This window comes from Rutilus rutilus, assembly GCF_951802725.1.
Source record: "Rutilus rutilus genome assembly, chromosome: 6".
In the NCBI taxonomy this organism is placed as follows: domain Eukaryota; kingdom Metazoa; phylum Chordata; class Actinopteri; order Cypriniformes; family Leuciscidae; genus Rutilus; species Rutilus rutilus.
Window position 1 is genome coordinate 22,412,373 of NC_140214.1, and position 26,703 is coordinate 22,439,075.

At 38.1% G+C, this 26,703-nt stretch overlaps 1 protein-coding gene across 1 annotated transcript in view; it reads right to left on the reverse strand.

The window, feature by feature from the left end:
• pik3r2 (phosphoinositide-3-kinase, regulatory subunit 2 (beta)) overlaps positions 1 to 26,482 on the reverse strand; it is a 32,945-nt gene extending 6,463 nt beyond the window's left edge. Inside the window, exons 1-15 of the mRNA XM_084410892.1 lie at positions 26,143 to 26,482; positions 20,802 to 21,505; positions 7,839 to 7,931; positions 7,212 to 7,283; positions 6,224 to 6,364; positions 5,866 to 6,064; positions 5,677 to 5,762; positions 3,882 to 3,987; positions 3,689 to 3,787; positions 3,345 to 3,525; positions 2,045 to 2,170; positions 1,817 to 1,959; positions 1,551 to 1,727; positions 921 to 992; positions 178 to 351 (exon numbers count right to left, since the gene is read on the reverse strand). Of these exons, the coding sequence (XP_084267018.1) occupies positions 178 to 351; positions 921 to 992; positions 1,551 to 1,727; positions 1,817 to 1,959; positions 2,045 to 2,170; positions 3,345 to 3,525; positions 3,689 to 3,787; positions 3,882 to 3,987; positions 5,677 to 5,762; positions 5,866 to 6,064; positions 6,224 to 6,364; positions 7,212 to 7,283; positions 7,839 to 7,931; positions 20,802 to 21,120 (1,988 nt within the window). The 5' untranslated portion in view covers positions 21,121 to 21,505; positions 26,143 to 26,482. The remainder of the gene's footprint in view (positions 1 to 177; positions 352 to 920; positions 993 to 1,550; positions 1,728 to 1,816; positions 1,960 to 2,044; positions 2,171 to 3,344; positions 3,526 to 3,688; positions 3,788 to 3,881; positions 3,988 to 5,676; positions 5,763 to 5,865; positions 6,065 to 6,223; positions 6,365 to 7,211; positions 7,284 to 7,838; positions 7,932 to 20,801; positions 21,506 to 26,142) is intronic.
• Positions 26,483 to 26,703: the final 221 nt, after the last annotated feature.

Genomic DNA, 26,703 nt, shown 5'->3' on the forward strand with positions numbered 1-26,703 from the left:
AGATTTGGTGATGCGGTGCCACTGAATAAGTAGTGGAAGAATACACATTTTAGAACCACTAATCGAACCGCAAGTTGTTCGATTAAAAATGGAACCGTTTCTGAATAAGGAGCAAACCCTAGCTGTTGCAAATGTGAATCTAGATGAGGTGAATAGAGCATTGCTTCAGTAACTCACACAACAGAGCATGCGTAGGATCCTTTCTGGGTCTGGCTCTCTCTGATGAGGAAGGTGCCGTCCCGTTTGCCTCTCAGGAGATCCTCCGCCTGTGTGCGCTTGATGTCCCCTACGTACCAGGAGCACTCGTCGTGATGTGCTTGATCGTCATCGTCGTCCAACAGAGAATAGAAGCTGAAAGGTCAGAAGTGGAATAATGACTATGACTATAATGACTAATAATACCTGATTTATCTATCCAAATTATCATGATTTTATTTAACTTATGTGCTTTGTGCAATAAGATAATTTAGTTAACGTTCCTGCTTGTTGTTTATTTAAAATCTTTATGCCATGTCATCACCAAAAAGCCAATTTTCATGGCAAAAACTGTGGTTTAACATACAAAAGGCAAACAATACATAAATCCACTCATATCTCTGTAGAATTACAAGGTAAAATCTTAATTTAATATCTGACAGACTCTCTAAATTTGAGGAAAGAAAATAAATAAATCAGAATAAAACCTTTATGCCATATGCTTGACAGTGGAATCTTACAGATATGATATAAATGTTGAGTCAAGTTCATGATGATGTTAACCTTTTTATAATTTGTCTGTGTTAAGATGTCCAAATTCTCTGTGATTTGTCACAGAGATTGTCAAAGTGGTGTTCTATGGGTATCCCAAAATGACTAATGTACCTGGGCCTGGCTTCATACATCCTATTTGTACTTCTGAAGACAGACTGAACAGAACTTACTCTTCTGATTCATTCATTAAACCCAGCCATTCATTGATCTTCCTTTGCCTGGTGCCTTTCTGAGTCAACCATCTGCAAAGACAATATCAGTATTGTTAACGTCACCAGCGGTTACCTGTGAATAAATAACCAGTGTACAGAGTATCCTGAAATCTACAGCATCACAGATTTGTTATTTTTTTTATTGTGAGCTTGCAGTAATGCCTGTGTACCGCAAAATAATGTTTTTATATTGCGTTGTCTTTACTGGCTTCACTCAACAATGGAAAAAAACGGAATTTTTTTTTTCAACAAATTACATTAAATAGAAAATACACAAAATACATTTAAGGATACATTAAATAGATCAAATGAGACAGTAAAGGCATTTATAATGTAACAAAAGATTTCTACTTCAAATAAATACTGTTCTTCTGAACTTTCTACTCATCAAATAATCCTGAAAAAATTATATTAAGCAGCACAACTGTTTTCAACATTGATAATAATAAGAAATGTTTCTTGAGCAAAAAAATCTGCATGAAAGTATGATTTCTGAAGGATCATCTGAGTAATGGCTGCTTTGCCATCACAGGAATAAATGACATTTTAACATATATTAAAATAGAAATATATGGGGGCTGTTCTTACACAAGGTATTGGTCCCTTAGCTTCCTCAGCTGTATGAGGTCTGGTTTCAAGCTGTTCATCCTCTTGTCTATCTCTCGATTGTCTGTGGCTTGCCTCTTTAAGTCCAGTTCCAATTTCCTCTTGCTGTCATGAATCTCTGTCACTCTGGACTTCAGCTTTTCAGAGTTGCTTTGAATTCTGAATAGACAGTGAAAAAGTTTCTCTCTGATACAGAAGCCAAAACATGACTCGAATGTGCTCTGATGTGTAATGAAAAACAAGACTACCTCTCAATCTCCTTGTCATTGCCTTCTCTGCGAAACTTCTCAATGTTCTCTCTGCTGAGGCGCTCCTGGGTCTCACACTGCTCCTCAAAGATCTTGATGGTCTCGTTAAAGGCCTCTATGGCTGTTCGCTTCATCTGCAGCTCCTGAGAGATTGAACAGACCATCTCTATTAGTGACTCAGTTAATAAGATCCCAATGCATTTAAAGGAGAGATGAAATGCGGCCTACTTGTGATGTGCGTGTGTATTCTTCATACAATACATCATATTCACGACTCTTCTCCTGATACTGCTCGTGATAAACCTTCAGCTGCTCTCCTACCGCCTCAATACTGTCCTCTTTCACCACCTGATCCTGCAGAGCACAAGAAAATGTGTTCACAAGCCTTATTCCCCCCCAAATTAATTCATTATTTTCTCAACCTCAAGTTGGTTTTAACTAGAGATGTGCAGAACTATATATACAGGTCTGCAGTTTTTCCCAAGACCAAACATTATTTGTAGCGCCAGATCGCTGTAGCACCTCAGTTCATGCAGCGTGGAGTGCGAGCCTTTTCCTTCACTTTAATTCAAGTTATAGCACAAAAAAAAACATGCATGAACACCAAAAGGTATGTTGAAAGATACAGTACAACTTGCCGAAATGTAGCATGTGTCATGTAATCACTTAGTGTTTCAACAGTGGAAAGTAGTCAATAAAACAGCTTGTAAACAATATTCCACTTAATGTACCTCAAGAAAGTTATCCAATGTTCACAGTTTGTTAGTTAGCTATAAAAAAAACACTAGAGGAGCTTATTTACTGTTAATTATATATGTATGTTTGAATAAATTTGTCATGAAGGCAAGTGTTTATGTGCAACTGAGTTGCATTCAAACATTTCAGTTTTTATTTAAGTGTAATTATATCTGAAAATAAACTGAATATTTAGTTGAATATAATAGTTTGGGCTCTGTTGTTAATTTAAGCCTCTAATATTATAATAATGTCCCAAATGAAAGGGGTTCCCTGTATAGTTTACACAGCATTAGTTGAGAGAGGGTGTTTTTCTCCTTAAGAAAATCTAACTAATCTGTATCGGCAGAGATGTTTCTAAATAATCGGCTATCGGTATCGGCGGATAAATTTAGTATTGGTGCATCTCTACTATTGAGTTCAAAACAGCCAGATGAAGCACAACATGCAGGGGTCTTACAACTTTTCTTAAAGTTGGAGATTAATTCTAATAACAAATTTAGTATTATATATTTATTATATACCAGAAAGCTAAATAAAACAGTGTCCCTAAAATATTTAAATGTGAATCTAATATCATGTGGACCACTTTTAAGGTATTTGTATGATTTTTTGGGAAACTGACAAATTGTGGTTGCTATGAACAGCCATTGTATGGAAAAGATCTATAAGAATATTCTTATGTACGTTATGAAGGCAAATAATGACAGAAATGTCCATTTTAGGCAAATTATACAATTAATGTGAAAAGACGGCATCAGTTTGAGCATTGTGAAGAGCGGAGGCATCGCACCTGCTGATATTTAGACACGGGGAAGAGCAGGCGAGTGTCCAGCTTGGCGTTGTACTGAGTCAGTGACTCATGTCGGTAGTGGTTGATGAGCTCCACCACAGAGAAAAAAGTAAGAGGTTCTGAGAATCCATACTTCCCCCCGCGGTAAAAAACCTTGATCAGTTTGTTATTTCCTCCTTTCCTGGAATAAACAACACAACGCTTTGATCATGTTGTGTCCCTGTTAGACATTCCACTTTTTAATCATGCATAGTAAACAAATGATACAGCAGCACACCGACGCAATGCATTCATCTCCTATTAGATATTAAACAAAATGCAGTTTGGCCTAAGGAAGCGCTCACCTGAGGGTCAAGGTGTACTCTCCCTGCACTTTGCTTGAAGCGTCCCGCACCAGGAACGTACCATCAGGAGTGTCTCTCATCTTCTCATTCACTTCCTCTCTAAACCCGTGTGCATCAAACAAAGATTCGTCATATACAGAAATGTCTGACGATCTTAATAACAGCTGACCAGGTAATTATATCAGCGGTTTACCTGGAAATGTCTCCCCAGTACCATTCAGCATCACTCAGTAAGCTGTTGTTTCCATTGGTCACAGATGAGGCCATGGCTTTGGCTTTGGGCGGTTTAGGAGGGAGAGCTAATTAAACAAGACAAATAAGACAAATATTTACGATAAAAATAAATAAATCTTTGTTTACCCCCACACGACTGAGGGCATAATTTGCTTTCACGACTTTCATGCATCGTCACCATAGAAACGTGCAATGTTATATTACAGCGACAGTGTCTCTGGAGCCACCTGTCTTGCTCGAGGGCGTAATGGTGATCGCCCCGGGAACAGCCCTGCAACCTTTCAGTTACCAGCTTAGATATTTAGCAATGACATGATGTTTTCTCTTCTGGAGTAGGGTTTATGTCTAAACTACAGGGAAGACAAAGCGCTTTTGATTTCTTTCTTTTTTTCATTTTTGTGATGGCAAAGCTGAATTTTCAGCATCATTACTCCAGTCTTCAGTGTCACATGATACCTTCAGAAATCATTCTAATATGCTGCTCAAGAAACATTTCCTAATATCATCAATGTTAAAAACAGTTTTTCAATTTTTGTGTAAACCTTGATTTTTTTTTTTTTTCAGGATTCTTTGATGAATAGTTTAAAAAGCAGAATTTATTTGAAATAAAAATCTTTTGATCAATTTAAAGCATCCTTGCTAAATAAAAGTATTAATTTCTTTGAAAAAAATCTTACTGACCCAACAGTTTTGAACGTTAAAGGGATAGTTCGGCCAAAAATGATATTTAACCCATGATTTACTCACCCTCAAGCCGTTCGAGATGCATATGTCAATCTTTTTTCAGACGAACACATTTTCAGTTATTTTAGAAAATGTCTTAGATCTTTCAGTGGTTATAATGTGAAGCTATGGGGTCCACCTGCTTCAAGTCCCAAAATGTGCATGCATCCTTCACAAAAGTAATCCATCCGGCTCCAGGGGGATAAACGAAGGCCTTCTGAGGGTAATCCGTGCGGTTTTGTCGTAAAAATATACATATTTAAAACTTTATAAACGAAAATAACTGGCTTCCTGTAGCGGTCGACACGCGTTCACGGAGATGGATGCTGGCGTATGAAGTAGGACGTAGCGTAGGAAGCGTCATGACGTAGAACGACCGCTACCGGAAGCCAGTTATTTTCGTTTATAAAGTTTTAAATATGTATATTTTTACGACAAAACCGCACGGATTACCCTCAGAAGGCCTTCGTTTATCCCCCTGGAGCCGGATGGATTACTTTTGTGAAGGATGCATGCACATTTTGGGACTTGAAGCAGGTGGACCCCATAGCTTCACATTATAACCACTGAAAGATCTAAGACATTTTCTAAAATAACTGAAAATGTGTTCGTCTGAAAAAAGATTGACATATACATCTCGAACGGCTTGAGGGTGAGTAAATCATGGGTTAAATATCATTTTTGGCTGAACTATCCCTTTAAGTGTGTGTGTGTGTGTGTGTGTGTGTATGTATGTGTGTGTGTGTGTGTGTGTGTGTATGTATGTGTGTATATATATATATATATATACACACACACACATCCAGAGTTGAACATTTCCATCTTATGTCTATAATATACTGCATTAGTGGCATGTTATAAATAATCAGAGTTCTTTAGTGCGCTTGCATAATTACAATGTGAAACCAAACCAAAACTTACCGAATGTATAAAATCTATCAAAACATGAACTTTGGTTTGGACCTTGGTGTGGACTTTCAGGTGTGAAAACACCTCAAAAGCATTACTATTATATACAACAGGTAACTCACCGGGAGGGGTCGGCTCTTGTTCCCAAATTCTCTCCAAAAGAAGTCTCTCAACTGCAACCGCAGGAAACCCCTCATCTTCCTCTGACCTGAAAATCAAACAAATAGAAATGGAGATAGTTTGCACATGTGCAAATTTTCAGCAACACATTTCCAGAATTTGTCTCCAGCCAATAGAAACATCACGCTCACCCGCTCACAGGGCCCCTGATCAGCAGAGGGCCAAAGATTTGGCCGAGGGTGTGAATGTCGAGGCCGTTGTGCTCCGCGCACTGACAGACCTTCTCCAGGTGTCTGAGCAAATAATGCAGCGTCAGGATGTTCTGCAGTGGAACTTCAGGTTTCCCCAGTGCCTCCCACAGCTGCTCTCGTCGCCTCACGGAGGGAACGTCTATTCATGAATGACATCACCGTGAGCGCATGCGCAGGCAAAGACAGGGCAGACACTCAGCACATTTGAGCTGTTTGTTCGCTGAGTTCATATAATTCTGTTACTTTCTATACACGGTGCTCTTTCGTCCTGCACGGATAAGTGAAAAGTGGCACATACCTGATTCTAGTTTCACTGCTGCCTGAAGGTCTGTATAAACAGAGGGCGGGATGATGGGGGCAGGAAGTTCCTGCAGGTACCGAATAAGAGCCTCCGAGAGTGCATGAATGTCCCACTGTCCCACGTCCAACTCCTGCAGCTCTGCACAAGACAAATGACCGGTCACATCATGATCCACACACTAATCCACTAGATCCCTTTCAAGCACTTTAGAGTTACACAGAGTTAAATAAATATGTTGTTACTTATGGTAACCAAGTAGCTAATTGCTGGGTAATTTGGATCACTCCTGGTTATCACACTTTTGTGATTATGTTTATATGGTCTATATATAGTGAGGTTCAAAAAATCTAATTTAAACCTGGAAATAACATTTTAGGATTAAAAAAATAAAAACAAGAAACTGTAAAATGAACTATAAATATCTATTACATTTTATTACTAATTAGTAGTATTACAAGCAAATATTATACTTATATAATATTTATTATTATACAATACACTATATAATGTTTATTAAATAAATAAATGTATTTTAGGTAGATGGATGGATGATTGATAGATAATTACACAGAACTATTTAATTTATCATCTCAGAATTATTAAAAAGATCAATCAGATCACTAGTAAAAATGGTAATATTTTGTTGTTTTATTATTTAATGCATATTTTTTTCAATGTAATAATTTAATTAAAAAGTTACATTTAAAATGTAAAAGACATTTTAATAATTTCTCAGCAATGTTACAGCTGAAAAACAATGTTATCAATAAACAACCTAGTTAAATAGAGAAAATATTGAAACAATGTACACAGGCTAACATCAACACTAAAATGAGACAAACAGAAAGACTTACAGCTACTAAGAATAACGCGCAAAAACACTAAAGCCCTGCCGCTGTATATGTTTCCAAGTATGTGAATACAACTTTTCCACTTCTGCGAAAGAGAAGAGAGTCAAAAGATGAGAACAGCGGATTTAACTTACCAGCGAGGCTCTGTCGTTGACTGTCAGAGGCTGAAGCGGTGGATGTCCTGTAAAGTGTCATAGAGTCCAGACCTAGCAGAAAATCGAGGCATTAGTTCATCTCTCAAAAATAGATCTTCCATGCCAGCTTGGATTAGAGAAGCAGTCACATCTAAACATTAAATGTAAAAGCCCGGAGATATAAATATATCCAGTCATGCTATCGGGAGAACTGGGAAAACAGCCCAGCTGAATCCCTGAGCTCTGTTTTAGTCTGTGAAGAAGTGAGAAGACGGCTTCAGTCAAGCCAGACAGTCCGAGCGTCACTCAGTCTCTCGCTCAAGGGGAGAAAGAGAGGGACGGCTCACAGCGAAAGAGGAAATCTGGGTGGTAATAACTGCCATATGGTGCAATAAGAAGAAAAAAATTCACACTTCTGCTTCCAATATTATTTTCAATGTGGAAATATCTATTAAAGGTACAATCAATTTAAAAAGAGAAATTATTTTTCTTCTTTCTTGTGGTTGGAGGCGCTCTGCAGGACTCCTGCTCGCTCTGGATTTGAAATATCATGTGTCAGGTTCTCTAACGAACAAACCACAAACAATAAAGCCCTTTACATGACATTCAATGACACAAAAGTATTACCTGTCTGCTCAATTGCTTCAACCAACTTAATAAGATTTGGGGGAGCAGTTTCTAGGTGTGTGAACTGTTTGGTCAAGTCCAGGACTGGAGCAACTGAAACGGCAGAGAAAGAGGAGAATTCAAATCAAACCTCTGCTTATGTGCTTCCAAACAACAGCTGAAAATAAGAAGCAGCTTATTTAATGAACATCAAAACCAACAACTAAATTATATCACTTACTGAACATTTTGTAGAGAGGTCAATGACAAAAAAAAAAAATACACACATATATATATATTTTTTTTAAGCAAGCCAAGCACAAAGTTCTTTATACCATTTTCAACAAAAGTTGACATTTAATCACTGAACTGTCATGTGGTGTAACCATCAAGTAAAAAGTAATACCATTTGTTTTTCCTTACACCTTGAATGCATGAGAGTGCACACATCTTATTCATTATAATTCACATTCTTAATATATTTTTCAAGGTAACAAAAAAAAAAAATTTTTTTACAATTATTATTATTTACTCATAAATACATTACGTTTTTGGGGAGTCACACCACACCACATGACACTTTTCAACCTTAAATAACTGCTTTGTCACAAAAATCTCAAATTATCTGATATTTATTTTAAGAGACTTGGTGCTATCATTTCCCATTGCATGTTTTTTTTCTCCAGCTTGGTTGCACCATATGACTTTGGACAATTGCTTTTTAAATATTAATAAGCAGGGTTTTTCCACTAAGTAATAATCCACGATTATGCTTTTTAATATGGTTTTCTTTTCATATGGTGGTTTTCTCCATTTATATTTTCTATATTTAGTTTTTATTCCCCAAAACAAAAATTATCAGAGTGAATTTTAATGTGTATTCAATTTACTGTATGCATGAATTGCATTTTAATGTTTTTTTTTTTTAATAGATCAAAAAAAAAGAAAAAAAAGAAAAAAAAAGCATCATATCATGGACCCATGGGATCACATTTAACGGTTTCCTTTTTTATAAATAAAATTAATGCCACAAATACTGTAAAAACCAAATCCTAAGAAAAATGTGCCTTAACACCAGCATTTACTCTGGCACTCTTCTTTCTCATTTTTGAATTGTGGTTTGCAAGATTACAGCCTTCTCTACCTACTGTTGTGACTCAGTGTCCCGAGGCCAATGTTTTAAATTTGACTTTGACTTGCCTGTTACCTTTTTTAAATATAGCGCTAAATGTGCAGTACTTCGTGGAATACTAAAGCTGCCAAAAGCAGCAACTGTCTAGCGGAGAAGGCTGTTGATGTGATATAATGAGAAGGCTATTCTATAAAATCTGTGTATTTTTGCACCTCAGACTTCAGAGCCTGTGCTAAACTCAACGCAGGCCACGTCTCCCGCTTCTCTTCTGTCCTAGGGGTGTGATGACTGTGGGATGTATAATTGCATATGGTTTTTATATTGTGCTTCCTTCCTTGCTTGTTCTATTGGTTAAAAAACCCTCTTGAATTCATTCAAAAACTATTTAGAATAACATTAAGTAGACATTAGAACACATTTCAAAATTAAATTAAATATTGTATTAAAAAAAAAAACACAAATGGATGGAGCAACACCGAAGAAAACAAAGAATTTTTTTTTTCTTTATCGTACAAAAGCTTTAAGCTGGTGAAAAAAGCCCTCCGTTTCCTTCTGTCTTATCCACCCCTTCTGGAGCGAGCGCTGCCTTGGCCCTTTGCGTGAGTGGAGCACAATAAACTATTTAATCAAAAATCCTGAACAAGCAAAACCCCACTGGCCGTGTGCCAGACCCTCCTTTTCAGGCCCACCACAAAGAGGCCAGAGCTTGGCTGCCTTCGCCTCCTGGCAGTGCAAGGCTAAACCACGTCTGATTATTAATTTTGGAGTTCAGACGAAGTGCCATGTCAGCACATTCCACTTTTCCACTGCACGTTAAACATGGAACTCTGCTCGCTTTTCCCTCTTACGGACACGAAGCCTGCCTCTTCCGCCCTCAATCTTTCCTCATCTCACACAGTTACTTCAACATGAATCCATGTCCTATCTTAATCCATATTATATCTATATCCTAGGGACGCATTACAGAGACTTCCTAACTTAATTTTTGAATTATGATTTTTACTAAACAGATAGAATGAGATTCAAAGTTAGGATGTTTCTGTAAAACAGCCCCTGAAGAACAACTAAATTAATATTTTTCATTTTCAACTTTAGGCTGAGATTTCTTTGTCAAAGACAATTTATTCCTGAAAACAAATGGCTGTTTTACAAATAATAACAATGATATTTACTATTTTGCACACATATAATTTAGCAAATGTCTTTACTTACAATACTTTTTGTCTTAAGGTAAAATTACAGCATTGTTTTTTCCCCCCCAGACCTATCACTTCTTCTGATGACCAAGTTTTTCATTTCTGAATTTAAATTAGGTTCATTTTTGGGGGGTACCTCCAAAATGTCCAAGAGGCTTTAACTAAGCAAAAATGCAGTAATACAAATAATAAAAATGTCCATGTCTCATAATGATTTTTTATTTTATTTTATTAAATGTAATGTTTTTCTTTAAAAGAATGAAATTTATGAAAAGTAGTTTAATATTATATTTGTTTATTATTTCTTAGAATTTAATAAAACCGCTCCACTGCTTATTACCATTTGAAAAACTTAACACACTCATCTCATGCATAACACGCTGAGAAAAAAAAACAGGAAATGATTCAGACCCCCTCGACTGTTAAGGTGCGTCAAGATCAATAGTCTCAAATAATTTGACCTTTTTATGGCAGGGCAAAAATGTTTCTCAAAACCACATAAAACCAAGATGAATACAAAGATTACGTTGCTAAGAACTAAGAACTTCGCACATGATGTGCTTTAAACAACAAAACATTTAAAAGCAGTCTCCTTTTTTATCTTGGACACTCTTATTTGTCATTTACAAAATGGCTGCTTGTGCTTGTGTGGTCATCCATAACAAAACAAAAAACTGATTATATTCCTTTACTAATAAACAAACTAAACTACGGTATAGCTGCAAACTCACTGGCACAAATAGTCAAACCCGCAGCAGGGGTTTTTGTGCAAAATACAGCTTTTAGGAAAAACAGCTGTGGCCCTGAAGTCATTGTTGGTTTTTGGAGAGAGAACCAACTAATCATTACCCAATTATAGTCGTCTTGGTAGTCTGCAATCTGGCTGGCCTGCAACTGAACGTGCCCTGGGAAAAAACAACTGCAACAACTAGTGCTATGATTACTTTATTCAGCTGTCACTTCTTCACGGCTGCACTGTCGAGGCAAAAATGATCTTATCTATGTATAAATGGTTGTGAGCAACTTTTCTTCTGTTGTGTATCATTTTTATGCTTGCTGAGTTTAATTTAACAGCCTACATTTTGGTAGGCCGAAGTGCTCGACTAGTTTGCAATTGTTTGTGTGTGTGGTTTTTTTTGGTTGACTTGTGCTCTGATGTGCTCTTCATTAACTTCGATTCGGCCATGCTCTACAAATGGAAAATGATGTCTTTGTACTCTGTGAATATGATTATGTAAGACAACTTTCACCCGCATTCAGTGATCTGGGCACCTCATTCATAGCTAACCAAAGGCCTTGCCCATTTCCTTTCACTGGAGCTCTAAACCTCTCGACATGTTTTAATCTTAATGCAGTGCAAACGGTATTAAGAAACACAACACACCAAAGCTGCAACTACATTAGACAGTCTTATAAAGCTCAAGTTTCTTTTTGTTGAGCAAAATCGGCTTCAGGCCTGACAGGATTTCTACACATCGCACAGACAGAGTGCAGCATAAAAGGAAGAAAGGAAGAAAAGATTTTGATAGACTAAAATATCAAAAATATATCACATGTCCACTACTGTTCAAAGGTTTGAGGTCGGTAATGTTTTTGAAAGAACCGTTTGTCATCTTAGATTAATGCACTTAAAGTTAATCTTTAAAACACTGATTTAATTACATTGTAGCAAACCCTAAAATGAATATCTACTTTTTATACTGCACATTATAATGTTGTAACGCCTAAATTCACTTGGTGAATTTAAATGATTGATTTTAGTTTTCAGTGTTTTATTTGAATTCTGACAAAATATTATGGAATTTTAATATCGGCCTTTTATTGATTATGAAAATTATTATCAGCTTATTGGTAGGGGTGTAACGATACACAAAACTGACGGTTCGGTACGCCCCACGGTTTTGACATCTCGGTTCGGTTCAGTGGGGTGGGGGGTTTAGAAAGCTAAAATTGCTTCTTATTTTTTTTTTAAGTGGTTTAATGAACATATTCTGTCTTTGTCTTTAAATTAATTCAATTACAATTAAACTTTTCGCAAGGATAAAAAAAAGAAAAAGATCTGCTAATGCTGTAAACTATAGGGAGCCCACACATTACTATAAACAAAGGTTAACAACAGAGCCTAGACTTTTAGCCTAATTTCACATACTATTTATTTTTAGATATAATAATCAACACTCAACACATTGTATGGAAACATGTAAACTGCACATAAGGCAGTTTTCTCATTAACTTATGTTTCCTACTCTAATTTGTTATTGAAATATAAATATTTACACAGTTGCTGTCATTTTCATGACAGATATTTAAAACATAGGCTACATTAAATAATCAAGATATCAATCATTAACATGTTAAGTAAAATATATTATATAGGCTAATACAGTGCATTTATTTAGTGCAAGAGTTCATTTAGGAACCAACAAGCTGTGGGCACTGAACGACTTGCCTGAGGTAAATATAAGCTGTGACAAACTAAGACAAACTAAGACGTTTTATTGGCATTCTTTCCACTGCTGAAACACTGATCGATTGATTACACAAGTTATGATGCCTTTCAGTAAGTATACTGTATCTTTTAACGTACCTTCAGGTGTCCATTCATGTTTATTCTGTAACTGAGGAAGAGAATCGCGTTTACTCGCGCTCCGCGCTGCCGCTGTAAATGAGGAGCGAGTAGGCTACAGTGATCTGTCACGCCACATCAGAGAGCGCCAAAACGGCATTGTTTGAATTTCGTGATCAAATAGACAGGATTTGAAAGATTACACCTTGCTTATTATCGAAAGTAACACAATACGGAGCTTGCTATTATAGGGTGTTAATGGTGGTTAGGCTATAAGGCTGTATTCGTTGTGTACACATAAGACATGAGGTCCGTTGAGCCGGGGCTGGGCAGGGGCAGCAGGGGGCGGGGCGTCCTCGGTACGCCATGAGAGTATCGCGATTCGTATCGTTGCTGGTGTATCGCGGTTTTTCGGTTCGGTTTGAATATCGTTACACCCCTACTTATTGGTATCAGCCAGAAATGTAATATTGTGCATCCCTAGTGGGCATCATTCGCAACTTTTTACTCTCAGTTAGGGCTTCGCATTTAATAAATAAAAAATTGCAATCAGAGTATGACCTAATGCAATTATTAAACCGAGGATCTTTCTGGAATTTAGTCAGTCACAATAAAATGCATAATGTTAGGGCTGGACGATTTGGGGGGGGGGGGGGGTAATTGCAATTTTTCTGGTTAAATTTGCGATGCACGATTTAAAACGCAAACAGCCGGTTTGTTGTGCTTGTTTGTAGGGCTGCACAATTTGGTCCAACATTTAGTTCTTATATATTAATATGACTAATAATTATTATTATGATGATTATTATTGTTGCTAAATAAAAATATTAAACAAAATAAGAAATATTACTATTGTAATAACACTTCCATTATATATATATATATATATATATATATATATATATATATATATATATATATATATAAAATAGAGTACTAGAGCCCGCACTGACGTGAGCTCCGCAACAGACTTTTTCCCGACAGTCAAAGCGACGTTACGTCACGAAAGTGCCGGCTCGTAGGAAGACCGCAAGTGCTTACTTAGGGTGCCATTAATCCAATAAGTGGAATTAAACGCAGCCAATAAACACACGATTGCCGCAATATATGGGGTATTTGAGTTCTCCAAGCCTTCTCGGGTATTTTCATTATAATAAAGTATATTTACAATGCAATGCCTGTATCACTGTATAGTAGAGCTGTAATCGGGCCTTAAAAGTTCGGCCCGAAAAGGCCCGAGCCCGACAGAGTTTGGCCCGAGCCCGACAAGTACATTTTGATTGACAGCTTTTTAAAAGCCCGAACCCGTTTACAGCCCGACTGTCCAAAAGGCCATCTATCAGCAGTGATAAGAGTGTCGGAGAATAGCGCGGAAACGCGCTTCACACCGCGAGCCGGCACACGCACCACTCGGCGGAAAAGGGAGAGAAAGAAAAAAAAGAGACTGCGCCGCACGCACACAGCACCTTTGTCTTTGGTAAAAAAAGGAGTAATTTATAAATTTTTTAACATCATTTATTCATGACTAACGGAGGCTAGAGGCCACTTGGAAGTTGGAACAAAGAAATAAAATAAGTCCTCCAGAGACCAGCCTCCATTTCACCTCCTCAAGATCCATTTTCACGCTAATCTAAACACATCACCTGACCGCTCATTTACCACGCAACCCGAAGCGCGAGCCCGAGCCCTGCCCGAGCCCGTGTAAAATAATAGAAATTAAGACCGAACCCGACCAAACCCGTCGGGTCCCGTCGGGTTCGGGCAAAGATCTTCAGCTCTACTGTATAGTACTATAAAATGATAACTTGTGTGTGTGCCTCATTCAACTCACAAAAGGAAGTTATTTCAAACACTCAACTGACGTTATGAAGAGAGTCTGGAGTCGTATTTTGTTGGACAACAGGTTTATGAACGCTTCGCATTACAAGTTTGGGAAGATATTTCACGCATGTCGCTTTTTCAAATTCACGTCATAAGCGACTCAAACTCGCAGTACTTGCAGAGATGGAGCAGCATTTACTACTGATCACAGAGCTGTGCTTCACCAACATGCTGTGCATATATTCATTTAATTAAAAATCGGAAAAAAATACATATAAATATAATCACACTAAGCCAAATCGCGATTTCGGTTTAATTTCAATTAATCGTGCAGCACTATATAATGTGCTGATAAAGCATGCTGTACAGTCAAGTAACAATATGCCTAAGCATTGAACACAGGCCAAAGCACCATGGGAAAGATTCTTTAATACGGACTCAGATCGGAGGCCTTAACTAGCCCTCTACTTATTCTGTGAAAGAAAGTTCAGGGTAAGGAGCCGGGGGAAAATTCAAGGGGCCTTCTCTTTCTGAGAATTGTAGTGAGTGGATAGTTTATAGCTGCCTGGAGACAGTATCAGAAGAGTCTGTGAAACAGGGGAGGAGGAACAGGCGGAGACTGTACAAATGCCAAGCCATGGTTCACTTCAACAAGCAGTAAAACTGAGGCCAGGAAAAGAAAAAGAGGGGAAAAAAAATAGAGGGAGAACTTCTGCCATAGTTTGACTTTGTGCAACGTTTCAGTGAGGACAGTGTTGGTGGATTTCAATTAAATCACATGAAATCTCTCTCACACTGAATAAGACATGGGAAAACACCACATAATTATTTTCACATTTTCTGTGCAGATGCTTTTCTGCCATATTAAAGGAATAGTTCACCCAAAAAATTTACATTTGCTGTTAATTTATTCACCCTCAGGCCATCCAATATGTAGGGGTCTTTTTTTCTTCAGTAGAAATGGCGTAGTCCTTTTTTATTCATATAATACAAGTCAATGGCTACCATCACTTTTAGTCAAAAAAACATACAGACAAAACAATATTAATACCCACGGCTCCTGACGATACTCTGAGGTCTTATGAAGCAAAGCGATCGTCATGGCAGTCTGGAGCGCGAGATGTAGGAGACGTATGCACGGAAGCAAACTCACACACGAGTTTTTATCTTTATTATCATCTTCATTTTTAATGTAGGGATTTAAACTGTCCTTTTGAACATTGGCATAGATATAAATATATTCACCATATAGGCCTATGTTTTCATAGCATTCCAACTGAATGCTATGAAAACATAGGCCTATATGGTGAATATATTTCATGTTTGTTTGAAGGACAGCAATGGGAAGGATGTGGAATAGTGTTTTTTCAATAAAGAAAATACAATTTTCTTGATAAACTATTATAAAAAACTTTGTTCTTGAACAAAAATATTATGATAAAATAAAACCTCTAAAAGCAACTTGGTATAGCCTACTGTTTGTTTTTATTGCCATACATCACTGTAAAAAATGATCGTAATTTTAACGGTAAAAGACTGTAAAAATGCTACAGTGAAAAACTGTTAATTGGTTAACAGAAAGTTTCCGTACTATATACGGTAAATAACTGTGATAGATCTAACGGTACATTTAATGTAATTTTGCTGTAAAATACCGTTAAATTTACAGTTTTTGAAAGTGAAAAAGAACAACTCATTGTATAATTTACAGTGAAAAAACGTAAATTGGCATTCCCACAATTCCCTGTGTGACACTTCACATTTGATGTATTTTTGTGTTGAAATAACTGTTTCTTCATAGTTTTTTTTTTTTTTTCATTTTTTCTAATCAGTTATGTACATTAGGGTTTTATGTTACATTTAATGTTGTTAAATTAATGTTTATTGCATTTTTTAAATTTCATGTGTTACCATGATGGTGTTTAATGTTTGTGTGAATTACACTATGCAGCTTTTATAAATTAGTATTAACTTTCTTGTGGAAGAGCTGCTTGTGATGAGCTTTGATTGATCATATGACTCTCATCACTGCTGTGATTGGTGGTTATCAGTGTATTACAATGGTACAAAACAGATATTAATAGTTCAATAGGATGGTAAATTCACATTATATCAGATAATAAAATACGGTTAATTACTGTAAATTTTAAGTTAAGTCTGTAAAACCAATAACGTTGCTACCGTATTTTTGACGGTAAAGTTCTGGCAACCACAGCCGCCGGTTTTTTACCGTAAAAATCACGGTTTAATTTTTACAGTATATGGCCCTGTTTACACCTGGTATTAAGGGGCGTTTTGGTCGCTCGGTTCACTAAGGAGACGAGGGAGAAACATACCTGGTTACACCTGGTGTTTTAAACCATCTCTTTTGTCCACTTTTATGGCCTATGGTCGGGTAAATGTATGAGTTTTTTCAGATTTGATCTAATGGACAAAATAAACTCACGGAAAGAACATATGAACGCACCCAGACACAACAGAAAAACACACGGAGAGAAGCAGATTTCATTTCTGTTCTGACAGACGCAAGACCACAGTGAACGCGGTGAGTGTGTTTTAGAAATCAGGAATGGTGAAAGAACATTGAGCTTGGTACGTTTTCCTCCTTCAAACCAAACGTGGGTCTCCAGCCGACAAAGTTTAAATCTCGTCTGGCTAGCGCGCTTCCCATATTGTTTACACATTAAGCCAGCAGGCGATAGGCGGTCTTTTGATCATTTTAACAAACATTATATACGATTCTTTTCAATATTTGGTAACTTTTTTTTTAGGATTATTACTGGTGAAACATTTTTGAAAGCATCACAGAATGTCAAAATACTGGACTTGAAAATGTAATTAGCTTTATTAATCTGACATGACATTTTTAGTTTCTTAATAGAGCATCATTTCTATATTCCTCTTTGTTCGATGCTACATTTTCATGCAAATCCATTTCAAGCAGCAGGCAAATGTCTCAGGCATGTAGGTTAATTCCCTTACAGCAAGGAGACTCTAAAGCAACACTAGTGCCAAAAGTTTTGACCAATGAATTTCCATAAACTGTGCAGTTGTCTAAAAATTATTTTAAGATTTCTAGCTAAAAATATATATATTAGAGATTAACTTTTCAGACCTGGAAATCACAATAAAAAAAACCAAAAAAAAACACAGATTCTTCCATGTTTTCCATAATCATGGTGACCTCTTGCATGTTTAAATATACTCAAAACTTTGTATTCCTCAGATTTGCCTTGAAAATGTGAAAAAGTCTGGATCTTACTCAGAAGAAGCAGCTAAAATGGTGCATGTCTGGTCCTCCTGACGTCCTGTAATTCAACACTTCGAAGTACACCAACACTTCTCATACTTTCTCTTTTTAGTCAGTGAGCATCACAGATTGAATATGACAACTTTTTTAGTGTGTACTGCAGACTTTTAACAGTCCAAAAAAAGGGACACAAAGGAGACATTGAAGCAAGAATCACCTGATGGAGTGGGAATGTGCAGATGAAGCTGAAAGCCCTACCTGATACATATAACTCTCCAAATTGGCCTGGTAAACTGCCAGGCCTCCAAACATACTATAATTTACTGCTTCCTGAGGGCATAAAGGGAGGAGGAGAGAGGGTTCGAGGAAAGTGCCAGAAAAATACAGGAGCAAAGACAGTTTGTCCAAAGAGACTATATATTACGTGTAAAAATTTTCATGTATTAACCGCTTTTTAATGTCAATGTGTGAACAGCTTGTAATGAAACTTAAACACAACCTTCCCCAACTTCCTACGTTATCTATGAAAAGCCTGTAGACTGATATTTACGTGAAGGACTTGGGACATTTTAGCCGGGAAAATCAAAAGAATGTGATGGTTACGCGAGCTCCCGAGAGCCTCTCTTCCATTTAATGACCCAAGAAATGAATGCTTATACAATGTTCAGGTCAGGATACTGCTGAAAGAGCCATTCTGTACTGTGATGTCAATGTGTCATGCAAAGAAAAGGGATTAAGTCAAACTATAGTCTCACATAGCCAGATCTATAAAGTTCCCATTAGTGGTCCGGTCTCTATATTACCTTCCCAGCGGAGGTCCAGACAATACTTTTTTGGAACAGTTCTACATTTCCATCGGGGCAGCCGTAGTGCTTTGTAAAATAAAAAATCCTAAACACTCAAAATAGTCATTAAAGATGAGAATCTTGGACCGAGAGAGCCAAAGCAGTGATGTGATTTACCCCCCCAAAAAAGTTAATATTTCTCTCAACTGGATATTAATATAAAAAGGTTAGGCTAGATCAGATGTTTTATCAGGCTATAATGATTATTATTTTACATTTAGAGACCTACGTGCAGGGGTGCGGATGGGGATGCTGTTTTGTACCGGTCTACAGGACATAAATTAAGATTTTAAGTTATTGAGCCGTTTACACTGACATATACAATAGAAGAGCCTGCACAGCGACAGGAAATAAAACATAAAAACCTGCCTAGCTTACACAACACCGAAGGTGGACTAGTGCTCTGGAGTTAAAGCGGACGAATTATTTTTATGCACACTGCAACGGTCACAATATGACGTCAACGTTCTGCGTGTTTTAAAAAAAACATAATTCAACATATAATTAACACCTTTTAATAACCCACTTTAAGTGCTTATAACAAATAAATGACTAAATGCCAAAAATGAATAACCTAAATGTTAATGATAAATGTTAAACATTTACAATCCAGTGAAAACTGGGGGTGCTGTAGTTTTTTTGTTTTCGGCAGTGTTTTAGCAAAAAGTATCTATTTTGCTTCTGACTGTGTTTCTGCTACTGTTTTTAAAAACGACCGCGTCATCTGCAGCTCTTAATGTGGCGCTTCACGCCTTTAGCAGGAGAAAGAAGTAGTGATGCGCACGGAACGGAAAGGGCTTGAATGAAGTGCGTTTGGCTCTAGATATAATATATTATTATTAATATACATAAAAAATATTACAGGATATACGCTGAAAGACCGTAAACGACCGCTTGCGGTGTGAACCGCTCCATTGTTTCGACGCGCTGCTCACTTTAAATTGTAGGAACAGTAAAACACCGCAATTATGTTCCGCATAACCAAGCCAGGGTCCGGAACCAGACGCGGTCTGCCATTTGAATACCACTGATCTGTAGTCTCAGATATAATTTATAATCAAACTCTCATAACAGTGTAATTTTAATTAGCTCATCTGTTAGCATAATGGCCACCGGTGCCGCTAACAACAAGGATTTTTGAAATCTACATATAGCCCCTTTAAAGGAACACTCCACCGTTTTTTGAAATAGGGCTTATTCACTTTCTTTCCTACATTTAGATAGGTGGGCAAATGCATTTTTGTCTCAGTGCATGCATTGTTTTAGTTTGACAGGGTCGGCGCTAGCTTAGCTTAGCATAATGAATGGAATCCTTTGTTGCCAGCTAGCATGTCCTGAGTAAAAGTGATATAAAAAAAAACAAAAAAAAACACCTAATTACTTCTTGTGGCCTGCGTATTCACAACAAGTACAAATAGCGATGCAGATTAACACTAGGCGATTTCCTAGGCAGATATTGACTTATATATTAAGGACTATATTAGGGGGAAGCACAGGCGAAGCACTGCTACTTGGGCGTGATATCTCTGCGCCCAAGTAGCAGTGCTTTGCCTGTGCTTCCCCCTAATATAGTCCCAAGTCAATATCTGCCTAGGAAATCACCTAGTGTTAATCTGCATCGCTATTTGTACTTGTTGTGAATACGCAGGCCACAAGAAGTAATTAGGTGTTTTTATTTTATTTTTTATATCACTTTTACTCAGGACATGCTAGCTGGCAACAAAGGATTCCATTCATTATGCTAAGCTAAGCTAGCGCCGACCCTGTCAAACTAAAACAATGCATGCACTGAGACAAAAATGCATTTGCCCACCTATCTAAATGTAGGAAAGAAGGTGAATAAGCCCTATTTCAAAAAACGGTGGAGTGTTCCTTTAAAGAGTTAGATGATCATGCTACATGACTAAAAAATAAGAAAGATCTCTGATGATTCAATGCCTAACTAATATTGCTGTAGAAGAAGCCAGCTGTCAAAAGCAAAATCCCCATTTTCCTTCAACAGAAAAGGGGGGAAAATCCACAAATGTTTATTATGAGAGATCTGAGGTTTGATTCAACAAGCATATCAGTCAGTTCCCAAAACAAAACGGGTTTTGACCTCTCTAGCACACATTAAGCAGGTTAGTCATTGGTCAACACGTTAAAAGCCAATAAAAAAAAGCAGCCAGTCTTACCCTGCAAAGTTGGCTCAGGTCTGGGAACAGCAGGAAGCGGTCTCTGAGAACGAGGCTGGCAGGACGGCATTGACATTTTCACAGGTCCCACATACTGCACGTACGTCCCCGGAAAGTCTCCCCTCTGTTTGGTACGCTCGTTAAACCCTAAGATCCAGCCGATGCATTCCGGGTGCTGCTCATCTCCCTCTTTGATGCCCAGTGACAGCAGAGACGCTTTGTCGACCGTCAGGATATCACCGGGCTCAAGGTCAATGTCATCCTCCCAGTCCTTACAGTAGGCGTACAGAGATCTGTACTGGAAGCCATCAGCAGCCATTTTCAGAGTATGAAATGACAATCACCCCTGGCAGAAGAGTGTCGGACTGGGGGTGAAACTTTGCGAGGGTGCGAATGATGTCGTACAGTGGGACGTTTCGTTGAAAGCTAAGCACTACTGATCGGAGCTCATAAGCGGGCATGCGCGGTAGGAAAGGCTTAGACCTGGCCGGTGTTAGCCGAACAGGCCACTTTTCTCAACTTGAACCCGCGGTTCAACCAAATGATGGAACAAAGGGAATGCAGCATGCTCATTCAGGCACCGGAAAAGAAATAAAGAATGAAGTCCTTTACAGATTTCTTTCGCCAAATCAGCTGGTGTCGTCTTATAGCAGGTTGCTCAACATTCCCTCTCAAGATGTGATCCTCCCAGTGTAACGTGATGACTGTAAGAAAAAAGACAGAAGTATATTAATAAGAGCAAAATAACTCGCACAGAGGCTTTCTTTCTAAAAGCATAAATAACAAAATATTCACAACAACAACTAAATTGGTGTGTTTACATGCACAGTTACAAACGAGCTACCACAGGCTTTTGCATAGATTTCATCGCAGTCCAAGTATACAGTAGTGACTAAAAGTGAATAACGGCCAAGGAAAATTGATATCTTCACCCTATATTCAGATATTATTACAATTTTTTAAAAGATTTTCTAAGCATATTGTGTAGTTGTGCTTAGATTCAATTGTTATATTTGTGATAATGCAAGTAAATTGTGGTGACAATTGTTTTTTGCTAACACATGCAAACACAAGAGAGAATCAAAGCAATATTAATACCTAATTATGTTGTAGTCAATGTATGCTCAATTCCTGTGATCTTTTTGTTTTTCTATATATATATATATATATTTTTTTTTGCATAGTACTTAGCTGTAGTTTTTTGCCAAATTATTTTGTCAGATAAAAACCAAGTTTAGCATTATGTTCTTCCCTCATATAAAATATTTTCCTCATATTATGATGGTTTAATCAAACTGGTAGGGTCATTAAGAACAAATATCCCTTCTGGACATCACTTTTGACCACTACTGGACATGACAGAATGCGCAATGAAATATTACAAAGATTAAATACACTTGTATTTCAGAGAAAGTGCACAACACCAAGGCCTACTGTAGTCCGATTATACATGCTTAACAAAGACGAGCTCTAAATGCATTATCTTGGTCTGTTAGTCAGACTTCCCAAAAAAAACAGACTAGATGGACTAAAGCGTTTACATTTTGTTGAAACGATTGACTGTAACAATCAAACTTTTAAAGTGCATACTGTATAAATGCACCAACCACGATGCACCTCATACATGCGTCATATGATGGACACATTATGTCATTCTGTAATTTAACACCATAATCTAAAGGCAAACTAAACCGAGAAACAAGCAACTCTACTTACCTTGAAAAAAATGAAAGCTAGAAATATCAGCACCCTTAATTTCATAGCACCAAATATTTTAATTTCAGCAAATTATCAAAAAACGATAACTGTCTGCCAAAAAATCGTCACAGTTGAGGGGTGGTGTTTGTGGAAACAGCATTGCTAAATGAGTGCCGGTCACTCAAGTTTCAAATTCATCCAATATAAAGTCCATGCTTGTCTAAGAATCCAAATAATACAGTACGTAGTCGATTTTGTTTAAGCTTTTTCGCAATATGCATCACTTATTTAACGGAAGAGCAAAACATATAATTTTTTCATGCGCATGCGCACCTTTGAACTTTCAGGGTTTATGCTCATATACCAAGAAAGAGGCACATTAAAGGTTTGCCAAACCTGTGGAAGGATTGCAATCGAATAAACACTATCAAAGTGTTCGCAGGCATGACAGGGCAGCACTCACCCCACTTTGACCAGGCGCACTAAGGTCTCAGTCCGACATCCTCTGTGTAGAGAAGAGAGGTGCAAGCGCAGACACGTGGCACTGACATACCCAACCACAACCCGCAATCCTCACACCACTGAAACACCCCCTTCGAAAAACGTCATCCCCCTTTCCGCCTTTTCATCATTTTCACTAAAGTACGTGTAATGTTACTGCTTCTGTAGGAAGAAGTTCATTCAGGAAAAGAGAAAAGGTCCATTCTGAGTACAAGTTCTGAAACTAAAAGTTCTGCTGAGAGAAATCTTCATCTTTACAGTCAAGCACACGGCTTAAACTGCAAGACAGCAGCTGGCTGATTTGTACGCATCCTTTCCTCCCCTTTATTCAGCCAGAGAAGAGCAGTTCGCAAAACACTGTGACCAAGGCAGAGCACAAAATAATTAATGAATTGAGCCAGGAAACTCACTGTTGCTACAGAAGGGAAAAGGTAATCCTGCATTCCTATTGGGCAGCATATGGCCATGTGCTCAAGAATCACCAGAGAAGCTGGGGCAAATCAAGCAAACGTTCTAATATTAGAAAATGTATCTAGGCAGTGATCAAACCCAAAAACCCTTGAACTACACTGCTTTTCTTCAGTGGATCACTTTTTTGCCATTACCAGGATTATATGTTTAAGCCTGTACGGCAGGCTTATGAGTATTTTGAATGAGAGACAAGCAATGCAAAATCAAACAAACAATGTTGAATGAGGGTTGTCTAATCAGGACTATGGCAAATTATTAGGATCATTAGGATTTTTAAAAACGCAAGGAAAACGCAGAGGACTGGATTCTGTTTGGAGTTCAAATGAGAAAACAGTATAAGGATTCTCTATCGTGCTGTGCATGTCTTCAGCCTCAGGCTACCGAGGTAGGAGTTTAATCTATCCATGGGACGCGTGTAAGATATAGAAATTAGGACAGTCTGGGTATTTTGCAAATGTGTGTCGAGAAGGAAAACGATGAGATTGTCTGGGTATGAAAAGCTTACGCAATATTTTTTTCCTTTGGTTTCATTGGCCGAAGTACCTTGACTAATGCCCATGAGTCTGGTGACAGACAGTGTTCTCCAAACAATATGTCCTTTTAAAGCTTGGAGTGTGCAGGACTGAAGGAACGGCATGCGGAACATACCCTCTGGATATAGGACAGGATAGGATAGGATAAGGACAACGCTGCTAATTAAAGTTGAAGTGTGCCTTTATTTTACAATACTTTCTCAAGTTAATGTGCAGTCAATTTGAAGTAAGCCATTTGCATGTTCATTCCTACCAAAAATGTAAACACTGTGGTGCTTTCAAAACATTGCTCTCTTTGTGTGAGCATCCTGACCAGCCCGATGCAGTAACACTGGCTCAACCAATGGTGTAAGTTTGGGATGGGACTACACACTCGTCCCATTAATGGTGGATGAGAGGGAAAATGATTGCCCATTTGAGTGCAACGGATTATTGACAAAGAAAAAAAAAGTAGGGTGGGGCTTGGTTCTATCCATGTGGGCGTTGCACTCAAAAATTAATGCGAGCTTGCTGTCATTTGTGGTGTGAAGCTGGTTCTTGTCACATGACCTGCAGTGCGCTTGCAGCATTCTGAAAGTTCTCGCGTCTTGCGTATGATACGCCGTTCTAAAAACGCGGCGCTCAAGTTAAAATAAGTTCAACTTTTAAAAGACGTGCACGTGTCTCGAGACCTTGCGGTTTTTCCCCATCCACTGCCCACATCTGTGTGAACCGGCCATATTGGTTTTTGATTTTCATAGAAGCCACACTGCAGGACTGTGGCCCCAAATAAGGTAAAATTTTATCGCAATGGTCATTAATCGGCTGTCTGCGAACATGTCAAACTAGCGATCAAAGACTACAGATTTTAGCCTAAAGCCGGGTGCACACTGTGCGATTTTGGCCACGATTTGGCCGTCTGAGACAATTTTGGCAAATCCTAAAATAATCCTCTGATCCTTGGCTAAAAGCTAAAGTCTTTGATCGTTAGTTTGGCGTGTTCACCGACAGCCGATTAATGACGACTGCGATAAAATTTTACGTCTGACGAAATTCTGGCGGTGTCAGACTCAGAACAGAAGATTTGGCTCACAGTCCTGCAGTGTGACTTCTACGACGACCGTCAAATTGTCCTCATTTTTCAAGACAATTATGACCAAAATAAACGTTAAAGACACCATTTCAATCCCGCGTGTAAATGCAGCTCACATCACCGAACGTGTCATTGATTGATGATGTAAAACTCCGGACAACTTTTTTTGCGTGCGTCCATTTTTAACGCGTCTTGACTGTCGTAGTCTGAAATGAATGACAACTGAGATCTTACAGTGTGACATGGCTTAAGGCGAGGATCATGTTCGTACAGTCTGACAAGCAACAATCGTAAAGGACTATTATAAATCGCACAGTGTGCACCCGGCTTAAAAGCAGAGGAATCTTAGGATTTGTCGGCCAAATCGTGGCCAGAATCGTGAAGTCTGACGCGACGCACAGACTCAACCCCAGTGGAACAGAGCGGCAGAGCTTTACCCTCCCGGATCCAGCTCCACTCCGTGTTTTCATTTCGCACAATCCTGAGAGAAACTCGCTCTGAGACAAACTGTGAAAAAAATCCCCGTGCTAATAATAAATAATAAAATTAAAAAACACTACCACCATTAGCTAGAACTAACTGCTGTTGTGGAATATAAGCGTCGAATATAAGCAGTGTCTAAAAAATGGACACTTCAAATTCAGAACCGTATAAATTTGGTATAAAAGTTCAGTTTGTGGAAAAAATACTTCAGAAACTGCTCGAGCACAATGAAGGCTCAGTCATTGTCACGCGCTGAAGCTCTTGCAAGGCTGTTAATGTTAACTGTGTTTGCTGCCTTGAACAGACAAGGCGAACATGCATGTGCATCTTGCAAACCTAACGCATATCAGTTTGCACATTTCTGTCGCCCACTAAATCCGAGATTTTAGCAAACGGCTATCCCGAAATTTTGCAAAGAAATAAAACCTTAGCTTATCGTTAGAAGCAGACACTGTACATATTATATATTGTATAAGCACACTTCGTGTCTTTTCCACCATTTCCCCACATTTGGAAACTGCTAGCTAGCCTTTCAGTTTAGTAGACTACAGTAACGCAATGTGCAAAACTTGGGAAAACTTACCCGTGGCAAGTCGTTGCAAAGGCTTTGACGGTTTTCTTTCGCGCGTGCGAATTAAATGTGCGATCTTTAACACTCGGATGGACTTACGTTTTTAACTTCCATCCACTCCCCAAGCAGAGTAACGTTACGGGATTGATATCATTTTCCTTTTCATTCCGCACGAATCTTTTCAACTTGCCGAACTGCCATTTTCCAGCACAGCACAAAACGGGGCAGGACTGCGTGAGAACTAATGAAAGCTCGACGGAAAATAGCGGAATAAGCCGAAAACGTCCGAAACAGTAAATCTCGTTTAACACATGAAGCCGTTCCACATTCTTGCGCTCCCTATTGCGCCATCCTGCTGTGGTTAGGCAAGGTAGTATATAAAAATAAAATAAAAAAAAAACCGTTCAGAATTTTTTTTTGATGTGATAAAAAAATTATAATAACAAAAAAACATCTCAAATTACGCTATTCTTCGAAATGGCCACTAGTTTTGTTATCGTTTAGGAGAGTACCACTGAGACATTTCAAAAGCAGCATTAAAACATTCTGATTTATGTAACTCAGCAAGCAATA